The sequence below is a fragment of the Ranitomeya variabilis genome, chromosome 4, assembly GCF_051348905.1.
Source record: "Ranitomeya variabilis isolate aRanVar5 chromosome 4, aRanVar5.hap1, whole genome shotgun sequence".
NCBI lineage: Eukaryota > Metazoa > Chordata > Amphibia > Anura > Dendrobatidae > Ranitomeya > Ranitomeya variabilis.
This window is the reverse complement of record NC_135235.1, coordinates 657746980-657763023: the sequence shown is the minus strand read 5'-3', so window position 1 is coordinate 657763023 and position 16044 is coordinate 657746980. Positions and strand designations below refer to the sequence as shown.

General features: G+C 46.1%; 1 protein-coding gene across 1 annotated transcript; it reads right to left on the bottom strand.

The window, feature by feature from the left end:
- Positions 1 to 488: 488 nt before the first annotated feature.
- On the bottom strand, positions 489 to 13079 carry LOC143767497 (uncharacterized). Its single transcript, XM_077255885.1, has 7 exons — positions 13029 to 13079; positions 4960 to 5109; positions 4651 to 4830; positions 4444 to 4567; positions 4263 to 4360; positions 3974 to 4064; positions 489 to 1414 (listed from the first exon to the last, which is right to left on the bottom strand). Exons 1-7 carry the CDS (start codon positions 13053 to 13055, stop codon positions 672 to 674), a joined length of 1413 nt encoding a protein of 470 aa, XP_077112000.1. The 5' UTR covers positions 13056 to 13079; the 3' UTR covers positions 489 to 671.
- Between the last annotated feature and the right edge of the window lie 2965 nt (positions 13080 to 16044).

Below are 16044 nucleotides of genomic sequence, written 5' to 3'. Positions count from 1 at the left end.
TGTATCCGCATGGTTATCTGAGCACGTTCGCTCATCACTACCAGGTACGTAAAGGGGAAACAAAAGTGCAAACACGTGAACTCATATCCTCTTGCTGGAATAGCAGCAGGCTCCAGCACTAGTTTCAGCGCTAGCCTTTGTCAAGGGACAGTAGGCCAAGTCAAATCATAAGGTGGTAGGCCAAGGCATGCGGCAGATGGAGGGATAAACAGATTTGTGGACTGTTGCACTAGAGAGTTACATCCTAGAAGGTCAACCAGGCTGTAGCCTTATGCTGGAGGCCACTCATTTTGTTAAGATATTTCATCTTCACGGCATTTAAGCCGCATGATTTATGCTACTCTTTACACAGAACAGGAAACCAATGAAGGAGAGAGTGGGTGTTACCTTTATATTTTGCTCTAGACTTCCTGTCCCGGTTTGAGGCATGGATTCAAAACTCATGGGAGCTCGCATGTGGGAAAGAAAAATATTAAAAACACTTGGAATATTGCTTTTTATTTGCTATTTGAATAACAGATGAATATTAGTAACAGCATGCATTTTTTATTCTAATTTTAGTTCCAAATTGCTTTTACCTTCCTCATTTACTTACTTTTCTTTACTTTGAATACATCGTTTTTACCCGTGTGAGGTTTATTTTATTCAACAACAAAACATGATTTTTTTTTTTAAGAAAAGATTTTTTCACCGTCTAGGTATGATAATGGATTTTCCCCTTTGTGAATTCTACGGTGTTTAACAAGAGTTGATTTAGTTGCAAAACATTTTCCACATTCTGAACATGAATATGGCTTCTCCCCTGTGTGAGTTCTTTGATGTTCTATAAGATTTGACTTATCTGCACAACATTTCCCACATTCTGAACATGAAAAAGGTTTCTCCCCTGTGTGAGTTCTTTGGTGTCTAGCAAGATGCACTTTCTGATTAAAACGTTTCCCACATTCTGAACATGAATATGGCTTCTCCCCTGTGTGTCTTCTGTAGTGTATAAAAAGACTTGATTTATCTACAAAACATTTCCCACATTCTGTGCATGAATGTGGCTTCACTCCTGTGTGACTTCGCTGATGTGTGATAAGATGTGATCTTTCTACAAAACATTTACCACATTCTGAACATGAAAATGGCTTCTCCCCTGTGTGAGTTCTCCGATGTTTTCCAAGATTTGATTTATTTGCAAAACATTTCCCACATTCTAAACAAGAAAATCTGTTTTCCTCTCTGTGATTTTTTTGATATGTAAAATAAGACATTATGAAGGAAAAACTTTTTTCATATTCTGAGCATTCTGATGCCTTCTTTCCTGTGAAAGAACTTTCATATTTAACATCCGTTTCATGACTTTTGTTTTCCCGAACAGTCTGTGATGAATCGTAAAACAGGACCTGTTTAAAAGGATCAGATGACAGATCTGCCGAGAATAAAACCAATGATTATTTTTTAATAAAATATCTTTAAATAACAAATTTACTTTAATAACATGTCTATATAAAATGTCCATAGAAATTGCAAGTTATGTAGCAAAATTATATACCAACATAAACATTTCACAGTCTAACATTAGACCTGAGAGAAGGAACCAGTAGAGTATGATTTTCGACCCTCTTTGTTCGTCCTACCTCCCAAATATTATAATAATAAGCCAACAAAAAATGTTGTGGAGGCCAAAATGCCAATCAATTAAAAACTTTTACTCGTCCTGCAACAAACAAGATCCCATTTACAGCCATCATCTCTCAATGGAAAAACTGAGGATGTCCACATTATTAGTGGCTCAAAGGCTGTTGAAAAGTAACAGTATCTATAACGCAATCCAGCAAAATCGGCTCTCCGAAAGCCAAATATCCACCCCTTCTCAGCCTTGCAGTGTGCCCAAACCACATTTAGCATCCATGTATTTGGCATTGCTAAAGTGAGAAAAACCCACTTAATTTACGGTGTGTGTCTCCTGAAGCACAATCTCTTCACTATGTATTGGGCACTAAAATGGCATATTTGCAATTTTCCCTCTGCAACGCTCACTGTGTGCCAATTTCCAAAACACTGCTAAAACACTGGTTAAAATTTTTACTACTCCTATAAACTAATTTCTTGAGGAAAATGGAGACACTTTATAGATTTTCTATTGTTCTGGTTTTATTTCGTACTGGCAATACAAAATTTTGGGCTACATCAACATTTTAGTGAAGAAAAAAAAATTCTATTTTGAATTTCACTTTCTACTAATTTCTGTGAAGCACCTAAACAGTTAAAGGGGTTGTCGGGCCATAGGGTACATTTCTGCAGTCTCTCTATGTGACTGCAGACTTGTGAATCCACACTGTGAGGATTCTCCAGGACCAGCACCGGGCGATATGCATACTTCCAGCCACATTCTGACAAGACGTAACCGACCTCGCTCTATTCAATTGTCTCGAGCGAGGACGCGCGCATCTAGTCATCACATGACCGCATATATGCGGTCACATGCCCGCGATGTGAGGATTCACAAGTTTGCAGTCACAGAGTGACTGCAGACTTGTACCCTAAAGCCGGACAACCCCTTAAACTTCCTAAATGTGATTTATACTTTGAGAAGAAAATTAATTTTTCTAAAATATAGGCCCCTCCAAGTCACTTTACAAGTGTTGGGTCCCCCTAAAAAAATAGATATGTTAACATCTATGAACATATAAAAACTTGTTGCTAAACTTTTAAGCCTTGTAACAACCTAAAAAAGATAAAAAGATAAATGGAAAATGCTTCCAATGTAAATAAGAAACACGGTAAATGCTAATTATTAAATATTTTATGTGGTATCACTATTGGTTACAAATTCAGGGTTTGAACATTTCTAATGCTTCTACATTTTTTGGCAAAATTTCAGATATTTTCATAAATGAATGCAAAACCTATCAACCAATTAAGAAAAAACAAAACAAAACAAAAAACAACTCTCACAAACACTAGAATCAGAAGAAGCATCCAAGGTTATCACCATATAAAGTGACACGTCAGATTTGAAAAATGGGACCTGGTTTGGAACACAATACTGGCTGTGGTGGGAGGGGTTAAATCAGAGTATCTTGGGTGCAATGGAGTAACTTGAAGCTCATGGGCAATAATACAAAAGCCTCGGTAGTGCCTCTGTTATGACTAAAAGACTAAATCTTCCAGGAGGGATAAAGTTAATTTCCTCCCAGTAGCTGTATTTGCAATGTGATAGCCAAGAAGCTTTAGAACACTATTAATTTGCAGATTAACCCTATATGGGCAGATTAATAGTGTTTGAGGACAGAACAAGTCTCAGCCGTTCAGGGTCAATGTTCTGGGGGAGAGCTCCCACAGAAAACCAGAAAACTGCCCAAATTAATTAGGACAGTTTGGGGTGGAGGGGCATACGATGGTCTACTGGAAGACATGGCCTGACTAAAGCCAGTTACTGATAAGAATCTGTGACTTCTCTGCATTTAGTGGTTATTACTCACCACCATGGAACTGCTGAAAACCCTCAACCCACTGTCTCTTTCCCCATTATGCTGGAGACTGTGAGTAGTGATGAGCGAATAGCATTGTTGCTCGGGTCTCCCCGAGCATGCTTGGGTAATCTACAAGTATTTGGATGTGCTCGGAGATTTAGTTATTATCGCCTCAGCTGCATGATTTGCGGCTTCTGGACAGCCTGAAAACATGTGGGAATTCCCTAACAGACAGGCATTCCTCACATGTATTCAGCCTGTCTAGCAGCGTAAATCATGCAGCTGAGGTGAGGAAAACTAATTCTCTGAGCACATCCAAATACTAGGAGATCTTCCGAGCAATGAGTATACTGGCTCACCACTAACTGTGAGCCCACAAGAGCCCTCTCCATCTGTTCCAGTATATGATTGCTAGTTTGATCATTGTAATCTATATTTGTATTTTGTATGCAACCCCTTTTCACATACAGTAGCATGTAATGAATGGTTCTCTAAATATTAATAATACTCACCTGGGAAGTTATCTGTAGGAATCCCCTCTTTACACCACTCATCACCCCACACATATGTCTCTGTAGTATTAATATGGGTCCGATCTTCACCCTGAAATAAATATTGTACAAGTCACAGACAGATGGAGAAGTCACATCTATGATCAGCTATAATCCTGCCATCTCCACCGTTCTCATTACACAAGTATAAAACATATAATACTGGTGGATAAAACAAGACTGAGCACAAGACCTTCACAGCCATCTACACATCATAGGGGAGATCTCATGACACCTTCTCTCCATCTACCTGATGCTCCTGAGGAACATTGGGATTTTCTTGCTTACAGTCCTGTAGGAGAAGAGGACGGGGACATCTCTCTGGTGTTATCCTCTTACTGGATGGAACTGGAGGAAACACATACAGGGACTGAATTCATTCTTTACATACAGATAATTATATGTCATGTGTATTTAGTCCTGTCTATTACCTGGTGATGTGAGGGGCTGGGGAACCTCCATCATGACATCTTTGTACAGATCTTTGTGTCCTTCTAAATACTCCCACTCCTCCATGGAGAAATAGACAGCGACATCCTGGCACCTTATAGGAACCTGACACATAGAATTATACCGTCATCCCCCAGATCCCCTCATAGGATCACTGTATAATGTCCCAGCTTTCCCAGCAGTGTCACCTCTCCAGTCAGCAGCTTAATCATCTTGTAGGTGAGTTCTAGGATCTTCTGGTCATTGATGTCGTCATGTATCAGTGGGTGAGATGGAGGTTCCATGAATGGGCTCTGGGGTCTTCCCCATCTGTCAGACACAGGGTCCTGACAGCGCTCACTAGAGGTCTTCTTCACTACTGTGTAATCCTGGTTATGGAGAGACACATTAATAAATCTCACTACAGACATTTCCAGAGTCATCACCTCTCCAGTTCTGTCCATCTGTTATTCCCATAAATAACAATGATGTAATGTGACGTCATCAGAATCTCTCACCTCTCCGGTAAGACGGAAGAGGATCTCTAGGGTGAGGTGTAATAGTCTCTCTGCCATCTTGTCTCTGTCACTATCCATCCTTGACGGGTCAATCAGGAAAATTCTCTTATATAGAAGATCTCCACTGAGAGGATCCAATATTGTAGGAACCTGAATGGGAAGAAGATGACGATGTAACATCAAAAAGGATCTAGTACTGGGTGACATAGCAAATAGATCAATGGCAGCACTCAACTGTACTAAAGCAAGGGAATGTGCGATACATGAAATGTGAATAGCATAATGGCTTGTAAAATCTATGAAAAAACACATGAGATGCTTAGCACAAAATTTGGCCAAAAAATGTGAGCCCATCCACCATCGTCAAGGTAATCTTATGGATCGGTTGGGTCCCTGATCTGTTTACCTAGTGTGAACACTTACCTCTGGCTAATAACATAGTAAAGCCTGCATTTATAGGATGGTCGGAACAACTGTGTTTGGATGTAAGTAAAATCACAGCATGGTGAAGGGCGGGGCGTTCAAGTCAGAAAAAAAAGTACATAGCAAATATAGGTAAACTGACTGAACAGCGATCTAGTCTGAACTGGTGCATAACCAAAAAAGACTTACATAGCAAATAGATCAATGGCTGAACTCAACTGTACTAAAGCAAGGGAATGTGCGATACATGAAATGTGAATAGCATAATGGCTTGTGAAATCTATGAAAAAACACATGAGATGCTTAGTACAAAATTTGGCCAAAAAATGTGAGCCCATCCACCATCGTCAAGGTAATCTCATGGATCGGATGGGTCCCTGTTGTGAATTCCGTTCTCGGGCTCCCTCCTGTGGTCATGAAGTGGTCTGTGCTCACTCAATGGAATGAGTGCGCCCTGGCGGCGATTTTCAGAAAGGGTCTTTCTGAAGCCCTTAAAGATGTTATGGTGGGGTTCCCCACGCCTGTGGGTCTGAATGAGTCTATGTCTTTGGCCATTCAGATAGATCGGCGTCTGCGGGAGCGCAAACCTGTGCACCATCTGGCGGTATTTTCTGAGCAGAAACCTGAGCCTATGCAATGCGACAGGATTCTGACCAGAGTTGAACGGCAAAACCACAGACATCAGAATGGGTTGTGCTTTTACTGTGGTGATTCTACTCATGTTATCTCAGAGTGTTCTAAGCGCACAAAAAGGTTCGCTAAGTCTGTCACCATTGGTACTGTACAGCCTAAATTCATTTTGTCTGTTACTTTGATTTGCTCTCTGTCATCCTACTCAGTTATGGCTTTTGTGGATTCAGGTGCCGCCCTGAATTTGATGGATTTGTCATTTGCCAGGCGCTGTGGTTTTATCTTGGAGCCTTTACAGTTCCCTATTCCACTAAAGGGAATTGATGCTACGCCATTGGCCAAGAATAAACCTCAGTACTGGACCCAAGTGACCATGTGCATGGCTCCTGCACATCAGGAGGTGATTCGCTTTCTTGTGCTACATAATTTGTATGATGTTGTCGTGTTGGGTCTGCCATGGCTGCAGGCTCATAATCCAGTCCTGGATTGGAAAGCAATGTCTGTGTCAAGTTGGGGTTGCCAGGGAATTCATGGCGATGCTCCTTTGGTGTCAATTGCTTCTTCTACTCCTTCTGGTCCCTGAATTTTTGTCGGACTACCAGGATGTATTTGATGAGCCCAAATCTAGTGCTCTACCTCCTCATAGGGATTGTGATTGTGCTATAAATCTGATTCCTGGTAGTAAGTTCCCTAAGGGATGACTTTTTAATTTATCTGTACCAGAACATGCCGCTATGCGGAGTTATATAAAGGAGTCCTTGGAGAAGGGGCATATTCGCCCGTCCTCGTCCCCTTTAGGTGCGGGGTTCTTTTTTGTGGCCAAGAAGGATGGTTCTCTGAGACCCTGTATAGATTATCGCCTTCTAAATAACATCACGGTCAAATTTCAGTACCCCTTGCCACTGTTGTCCGATCTGTTTGCCCGGATTAGGGGGGCCAGTTGGTTCACCAAGATAGATCTTCGAGGAGCGTATAATCTTGTGCGCATAAAGCAGGGCGATGAATGGAAAACAGCATTTAATACGCCCGAAGGCCATTTTGAGTACTTGGTGATGCCTTTTGGGCTTTCTAATGCCCCCTCTGTGTTTCAGTCCTTCATGCATGATATCTTCTGAGAGTATCTGGATAGATTTATGATTGTGTACCTGGATGATATTTTGGTCTTTTCTGATGATTGGGAGTCTCATGTGAAGCAGGTCAGGATGGTATTTCAGGTCCTGCGTGCCAATGCCTTGTTTGTGAAGGGCTCTAAATGTCTCTTCGGAGTCCAGAAGGTTTCCTTTTTGGGCTTTATTTTTTCCCCTTCTACTATTGAGATGGATCCAGTCAAGGTCCAGGCTATATATGACTGGACCCAACCTACATCTGTGAAGAGTCTCCAGAAGTTCTTGGGTTTTGCTAATTTTTACCGTCGCTTCATCACTAATTTTTCTAGTGTGGTTAAGCCTTTGACGGTTTTGACCAAGAAGGGTTCTGATGTGACGAATTGGTCTCCTGCGGCCGTGGAGGCCTTTCAGGAGCTGAAACGTCGATTTTCTTTGGCTCCTGTCTTGCGCCAGCCCGATGTCTCTCTTCCCTTTCAGGTCGAGGTTGATGCTTCTGAGATTGGAGCAGGGGCTGTCTTGTCGCAGAGAAGCTCTGATGGCTCTGTGATGAGACCATGTGCTTTCTTTTCAAGAAAGTTTTCGCCTGCCGAGCAGAATTATGATGTTGGTAATCGTGAGTTGTTGGCAATGAAGTGGGCATTTGAGGAGTGGCGACATTGGCTTGAGGGAGCCAAGCATCGTGTGGTGGTCTTGACGGATCACAAGAATTTGACTTATCTCGAGTCTGCCAAACGGTTGAATCCGAGACAGGCTCGATGGTCGCTGTTTTTCTCTCGTTTCAATTTCGTGGTTTCATATCTTCCGGGTTCGAAAAACGTGAAGGCTGATGCCCTTTCTAGGAGTTTTGTACCTGACTCCCCGGAAGTTTCTGAACCGACTGGTGTCCTCAAAGAGGGGGTGATTTTGTCTGCCATCTCTCCTGATCTGCGACGGGTGTTGCAGGAGTTTCAGGCCAATAGACCTGACCGTTGTCCACCGGAGAGACTGTTTGTCCCGGACAGATGGACCAGTAGAGTTATTTCCGAGGTTCATTCTTCGGTGTTGGCAGGTCATCCTGGGATTTTTGGTACCAGGGATTTGGTGGCGAGGTCCTTTTGGTGGCCTTCCTTGTCGCGGGATGTGCGTTCCTTTGTGCAGTCCTGTGGGATTTGTGCTCGGGCCAAGCCTTGCTGTTCTCGTGCCAGTGGATTGCTTTTGCCTTTGCCTGTCCCGAAGAGGCCTTGGACGCATATTTCCATGGATTTTATTTCGGATCTTCCTGTCTCTCAGAGGATGTCTGTCATCTGGGTGGTTTGTGATCGTTTTTCTAAAATGGTCCATTTGGTACCTTTGCCTAAGCTGCCTTCCTCCTCCGATTTGGTGCCACTGTTTTTTCTGAATGTGGTTCGTTTACATGGTATTCCGGAGAACATTGTGTCTGACAGAGGATCCCAGTTTGTGTCCAGATTTTGGCGGTCCTTTTGTGCTAAGATGGGCATTGAATTGTCTTTTTCGTCGGCCTTCCATCCTCAGACGAATGGCCAAACCGAACGAACTAATCAGACCTTGGAAACTTATTTGAGATGTTTTGTTTCTGCTGATCAGGATGATTGGGTGACTTTTTTGCCATTGGCTGAGTTCGCCCTCAATAATCGGGCTAGTTCTGCTACTTTGGTTTCACCTTTCTTTTGCAATTCTGGTTTTCATCCTTGTTTTTCCTCGGGTCAGGTTGAACCCTCTGACTGTCCTGGGGTGGATTCTGTGGTGGATAGGTTGCAGCAGATTTGGAACCATGTGGTGGACAATTTGACGTTGTCCCAAGAGAAGGCTCAGCGCTTTGCTAACCGCCGTCGCTGTGTGGGTCCCCGACTTCGCGTGGGGGATTTGGTGTGGTTGTCTTCTCGTTATGTCCCGATGAAGGTTTCCTCTCCTAAGTTCAAGCCTCGTTTCATCGGTCCTTATAAGATTTTGGAAATCCTCAACCCTGTGTCATTTCGTTTGGACCTCCCAACATCGTTTGCCATTCATAATGTGTTCCATAGGTCATTGTTGCGGAGATATGTGGTGCCTGTGGTCCCTTCTGTTGATCCTCCTGCTCCTGTCTTGGTCGAGGGGGAGTTGGAGTATGTGGTGGAGAAGATCTTGGATTCTCGTATTTCGAGACGGAAGCTTCAGTACTTAGTTAAATGGAAGGGCTATGGTCAGGAGGATAATTCCTGGGTTGTCGCCTCCGATGTCCATGCGGCCGATTTGGTTCGTGCCTTTCATTCGGCTCGTCCTGATCAGCCTGGGAGCTCTGGTGAGGGTTCGGTGACCCCTCCTCAAGGGGGGGGTACTGTTGTGAATTCCGTTCTCGGGCTCCCTCCTGTGGTCATGAGTGGTACTGTGTGAGTTTGTTCTTGGGCTCCCTCTGGTGGCCTTTAGCGATATGGCTGGGCTCAGCTGCTTCATTTCCTTCTATGCTGGGCATATTTAACTCACCTGGACCTTCATTTGTTGCCTGCTGTCGGTGTATTCAGTCCTGTTTCTGAGAGCTCCTGAATATTCCTTGTGACCAGTCTCCTGCTGGAGAAGTTAAGTTTGTTTGTTCTTTTTGCTCATTATTTCCTTGAAAACGTTTCTCTGTATATGATGAGTTCAGTCCAGCTTGCTTATATGTGATTTTTCGCTTGCTGGTTAGTTCTGGGGTACAGAGTGCGCCCCTCACATCGTGAGTCGGTGTGGGGGTTCTTGTATTCTCTGCGTGGTTTATTTTTGATAGTTTTTGTACTGACCGCACAGACTCCTATCTATTTTCAGTCTATCTAGTGTTAGCGGGCCTCATTTGCTGTACCTGTTTCATTTCTACGTTTGTCTTTTCCCCTTAACTCACCGTTATTATTTGTGGGGGGCTGACTATAACTTTGGGGTTATTTCTCTGAGGCAAGTGAGGTCTTTGCCTTCTCTCTAGGGGTAGTCAGTTTCTCAGGCTGTGAACGAGGCGTCTAGGATTTTAGGAACGCTCCACAGCTGCCTTTAGTGTTTGTGGATAGGATCAGGATTGCGGTCAGTATAGCTTCCACATCCCCAGAACTTGCCCTATATTCTGGTCATATGTGTCAGGTCAGTTTTGAGATCCTACCACCGGATCATAACAGGTCCCTGACCTGTCTACATAGTGTGAACACTTACCTCTGGCTAATAGCATGGTAAAGCCTGCATTTATAGGAAGGTCGGAACCAACTGTGTTTCGATGTAATTAAAATCACAGCATGGTGAAGGGCGGGGCGTTCAAGGCAGAAAAAAAAGTACATAGCAAATATAGGAAAACTGACTGAACAGCAATCTAGTCTGAACTGGTGCATAACCAAAAAAGACTTACATAGCAAATAGATCATAGTCAGTTTAACTATATTTGCTAGTACTGGGTGACGTCAGTTCTGCAGACACATCCTGTGTGCAATACAGGGATGAGGCCAACACTTGTACTTTTATCACTTACTGCCTCCTTCGGCCTCACTCAATGGTCTTCTGCAGCCACTCACAAAGATGGTAACACACTAATCTCGCTAACTCACTCCTCCCCGTCTGACCACAACCTACTGACATTCTCTTCCCTCTCCTCTCTTAATGCGCAACCCCTAGTCCACAAACTCACTCACCCTCGCAGAAATCTCAAACACCTCAATTTACAATCACTCTTTGAGTCCCTTCTCCCTCTTACAGACATAACTTCCCTTCATGACACAGATGCTGCTGCCACTTTTAATAACACCATAATAACAGCAACACTGGATTCGGCCACCCGTCATGCATAGCAAAACTTGTACAATCAAGAGACAGCCCCGGCTGACCAGCCTGACCAAAGAACAGACGGGCTTCCAGGGTCGCTGAACGGAGATGGAAGAGATCCCACTCTGCAGAGCAATTCATCGCATACAAGCAGTCCCTCGCCAGCTTCAAGTACACGCTCACTGCCGCAAAACCAACTTATTTCTCATCTCTCATATCCTCCCTGTCTCACAACCCTAAACAGCTTTTCAACACTTTCAATTCTCTACTTTGTCCCCCAGCACCTCCTCCCTCCCCTCTCATTTCTTCTGAAGACTTTGCTTCTTTCTTTAAATAGAAGATCAAGACGATCAGAGAAAGCTTTGGCCCGAATCGCCCAATACCCCTCTTAGCTGCTCAACCCTGTTCCTCCAAAACCGGCTTCTCCAACATGACAGACAATCAGCTCTCCACCCTCCTGTCTAAATTTCATCTCACCGCTTGATCCGCTCCCATCCCACCTCATCCCTAACCTCACCACAGTCTTCACCCCAACCCTAACACACCTCTTCAACCTCTCACTCACAACTGGTGTCTTCCCCTCATCCTTCAAACATGCCATGATCACACCCATCCTAAAAAAAGCCCTCCCTTGACCCATCCTCTATGGTCTAGCTATTGCCCGATATCTCTTCTCCCTTATGCCTCAAAACTACTGGAACAGCATGTCCATCTTGAAATGTCCTCCCACCGCTCCTCCTACTCCCTCTTTGACCGATTACAATCTGGCTTCCGACCCCATCACTCAACTGAAACTGCCCTAACTAAAATCACCAATGACCTACTAACCACCAAGAAACACTACTTTGTCCCCCTTCTCCTGGACCTGTCTTCTGCCTTTGACACTGTGGACCATTCCCTCCTGCTACAGATTTTATCATCTCTTGGCATCACAGACTTGGCCCTATCCTAGATTGCGTCATATCTAACAGACCGAACATTCAGTGGCTCCATCTACACCTTCGGCCTGGGACAGCTCATAGAATCCAACGGTTTGCAGTATCATCTCTACACCGATGACACACAGATCTACTGTACCTATCTGGACCTGACCTCACCTCCTTACTCCCCAAAATCCCACACTGTCTGCTATCTTGGCCTTCTTTTCTGCTCGCTTTCTAAAACTGAATATCGACAAAACAGAATTCATCATCTTTCCCCCATCTCACTCTACCCCTCCACCAAACCTATCCATCAAGGTCAATGGCTGCTCACTTTCCCCAGTCCCGCATGCTCGGTGCCTCGGGGTGATCCTCGACTCTGCCCTCTCTTTCAAGCCTCATATCCAAGCCCTTGCCTCCTCCTTTTGACTTAAACTCAGTAATATTTCCCGGATCCGTGCATTCCTTCACCATGAAATCACAAAAACGCTAGTGCACGACCTTATCATCTCCCGCCTTGACTACTGCAACCTCCTAGTCTCTGGACTCCCCTCTAGCACCCTGGCACCACTCCAATCAATCCTACACTCTGCTGCCTGACCAATCTACCTGTCTCCCCACTATTCCCCAGCCTCTCCCCTATGCCAAGCCCTTCACTGGCTTCCTATCGCCCAGAGACTCCCGTTCAAAATCTTCACAATGACCTACAAAGCCATTCACAACCTATCTCCTCCTCCGCAACCTCCGATCCTCTCAAGACCTTCTTCTCTACTCCCCTCTCATCTCTTCTTCCCACAACCGCATCCAAGACTTCTCCCGTGCTTCCCCCATACTCTGGAACTCTCTACCCCAACACATCAGACTCTCGCCTACCATAGAAACCTTCAAAAAGAACCTGAAGACTCACCTCTTCCGACAAGCCTGCAGCCTGCAGTGATCCTCAACCTACTGAACTGCAACCAGCTCTACCCTCTCGGGCAGGGTCCTCCCTCCTTCTGTACCTGTTAGTGCTTTGTATTGCTCATGTTTATTGTATTTGTCTTTACTTGCCCCCTTTTCACATATAAAGCGCGATGGAAGAAATGGTGCTATAAAAATGTATAATAATAATTATCATAATACAAGGTTAAATGTACAGTGCCGACACCCAGCTTCTAAAACAACAGACTGCCGGACGGTTGGGTTGTGGGGGCGGACAAGCCTTTGCCCCCCCCAGTAATGGGGACTCTCCAGCACCTACCTCCACCTGCAGAGCCGCACACCACATATATGGCTGTTCTGTGCGCACAGGACCTGTGATGAGGTCACAGGAGGGGAGGAGTCAGGGGTCACATGATCAGGGGCCTCAGTGTATGCAGGGCTCTGCTGTGCTGGTTGTCATGGTGCTGGATGAGGGGAAGTTTATGTGTGTGGTCAGGAGGGGTTTACAGGGTGGATGTAGCAGAGCCGTGTGTGTACGAGGTGTACGGAGCGGAGCCGTGTGTGTATGAGGTGTACGGAGCAGAGCCGCATGTGTACGAGGTGTACGGAGCGGAGCCGTGTGTGCAAGGTGTACAGAGCGGAGCCGTGTGTGTATGAGGTGTGCGGAGTGGAGCCATGAGTGTACAAGGTGTATGGAGGGGAGCCGTGTGTACGAGGTGTACAGAGCGAAGCTGCGTGTGTACGGGGTGTAAGGAGCGGAACCGTGTGTGCATGAGGTATACGGAGCAGAGCCGTGTGTGTACGAGGTGTTCGGAGCAGAGCCGTGTGTGTACAAGGTGTATGGAGCGAAGCCGTGTGTGTACGAGGAGTTCGGAGCAGAGCCGTGTGTGTACAAGGTGTACGGAGCGAAGCCGTGTGTGTACGAGGTGTACGGAGCGGAGCCGTGTGTGTACGAAGTGTACGGAGCGGAGCCGTGTGTGTACGAGGTGTACGGAGCAGAGCCGTGTGTGTACGAGGTGTACGGAGCGGAGCCGTGTGTGTACGAGGTGTACGGAGCGGAGCCGTGTGTGTACGAGGTGTACGGAGTGGAGCCGTGTGTACGAGGTGTACGGAGTAGAGCCATGTTTACTGAGTGGAGCCGTGTGTTTACGAGGTGTGCGGAGCCGGGCGTGTACGAGGTGTACGGAGCGGAGCCGTGTGTACGAGGTGTACAGAGCGGAGCCGTGTGTGTACGAGGAGTTCGGAGCGAAGCCGTGTGTGTACGAGGTGTACGGAGCGGAGCCGTGTGTGTACGAGGTGTACGGAGCGGAGCCGTGTGTGTACAAGGTGTACGGAGCGAAGCCGTGTGTGTACGAGGTGTACGGAGCGGAGCCGTGTGTGTACGAGGTGTACGGAGCGGAGCCGTGTGTGTACGAGGTGTACGGAGTGGAGCCGTGTGTACGAGGTGTACAGAGCGGAGCCGTGTGTGTACAAGGTGTACGGAGCGAAGCCGTGTGTGTACGAGGTGTACGGAGCGGAGCCGTGTGTGTACGAGGTGTACGGAGCGGAGCCGTGTGTGTACGAGGTGTACGGAGTGGAGCCGTGTGTACGAGGTGTATGGAGTGGATCCGTGTGTACGAGGTGTACGGAGCAGAGCTGTGTGTGTACGAGGTGTACGGAGCGAAGCCGTGTGTGTACGAGGTGTACGGAGCGGAGCTGTGTGTGTACGAGGTGTACGGAGCGGAGCTGTGTGTGTACGAGGTGTACGGAGCGGAGCTGTGTGTGTACGAGGTGTACGGAGCGGACCATGTGTGTACGAGGTGTACGGAGCGGAGGTGTGTGTACGAGGTGTACGGAGCGGAGCCGTGTGTGTACAAGGTGTACGGAGTGGAGCCGTGTGTACGAGGTGTATGGAGCAGAGCCATGTGTACTGAGCGGAGCCGTGTGTGTACGAGGTGTATGGAGCGGAGCCGTGTGTGTACGAGGTGTACGGAGCAGAGCCATGTGTACTGAGCGGAGCCGTGTGTGTACGAGGTGTACAGAGCGGACCATGTGTACGAGGTGTACGGAGCAGAGCCATGTGTACTGAGCGGAGCCGTGTGTGTACGAGGTGTACGGAGTGGAGCCGTGCGTGTACGAGGTGTACGGAGCGGAGCCGTGTGTGTACGAGGTGTACGGAGTGGAGCCGTGTGTACGAGGTGTACGGAGCAGAGCCATGTGTACTGAGTGGAGCCGTGTGTGTACGAGGTGTATGGAGCGGAGCCGTGTGTGTACGAGGTGTCCGGAGCGGAGCCGTGTGTGTACGAGGTGTATGGAGCGGAGTCGCGAGTGTACGCAGTGTACATAATAATAATAATATAATAATAATTTTATTTATATAGCGCCAACATATTCCGCAGCGCTTTACATTATAGAGGGGATTTGTACAGACATTACAGCATAACAAAAATCACAGTTCAAAATAGCAAGAGGAATGAGGGCCCTGCCTGCAAGCTTACAAACTATGAGGAAAAAGGGGAGACACGAGAAGTGAATGGTAACAATTGCTTTAGTTCGGACCAGCCATAGTGTAAGAATCAAGTGTTCATGTAAAGCTGCATGAACCAGTTAACAGCCTAAGTATGTAATAGTACAGACACAGAGGGCTATTAACTGCATAAATTGTGTGAGAACATGATGCGAGGAACCTGATTTTGGGTTAACTTATATGAATGGGCCACACAGGGATAATTAGGTTAATGTGTTGAGGCGGTAGGCCAGTCTGAACAAATGCATTTTTAGGGCACGCTTAAAACTGTGGGGATTGGGGATTAATCGTATTAACCTGGGTAGTGCATTCCAAAGAATCGGCGCAGCACGTGTAAAGTCTTGGAGACAGGAGTGGGAGGTTCTGATTATTGAGGATGCTAACCTGAGGTCATTAGCGGAGCGGAGGGCACGGGTAGGGTGGTAGACTGAGACTAGAGAGGAGATGTAGGGTGGTGCTGAGCCATGGAGTGCTTTGTGAATGAGGGTAATAGTTTTGTACTGGATTCTGGAGTGGATGGGTAACCAGTGTAATGACTGGCACAGGGTAGAGGTATCGATGTAACGGTTGGTGAGGAATATAATCCTGGCAGCCGCATTCAGGACAGATTGGAGCGGGGAGAGTTTGGAAAGAGGGAGGCCGTTTAGGAGAGAGTTACAATAGTCCTGACGAGAATGAATGAGTGAAACAGTAAGAGTTTTTGCAGAGTCGAAAGTAAGAAAAGGGCGAATTCTAGAAATGTTTTTGAGATGCAGATAAGAAGATAGCGAAACTTTGTGTGTGTATGATATATATGGAGCAGAGCTGTAAATTGACAGTCATTTTGTAT

Coding starts and splice junctions, on each gene's coding strand:
- LOC143767497 (XM_077255885.1), bottom strand. CDS start 13,055: ATGTGGTGTGCGGCTCTGCAGGTGGAG. Junction 4,831..4,959: donor TCTTCCGTCTTACCGGAGAG/GTGAGAGATTCT, acceptor CTCCATAACCAG/GATTACACAGTAGTGAAGAA. Junction 4,568..4,650: donor TTAAGCTGCTGACTGGAGAG/GTGACACTGCTG, acceptor TCTATGTGTCAG/GTTCCTATAAGGTGCCAGGA.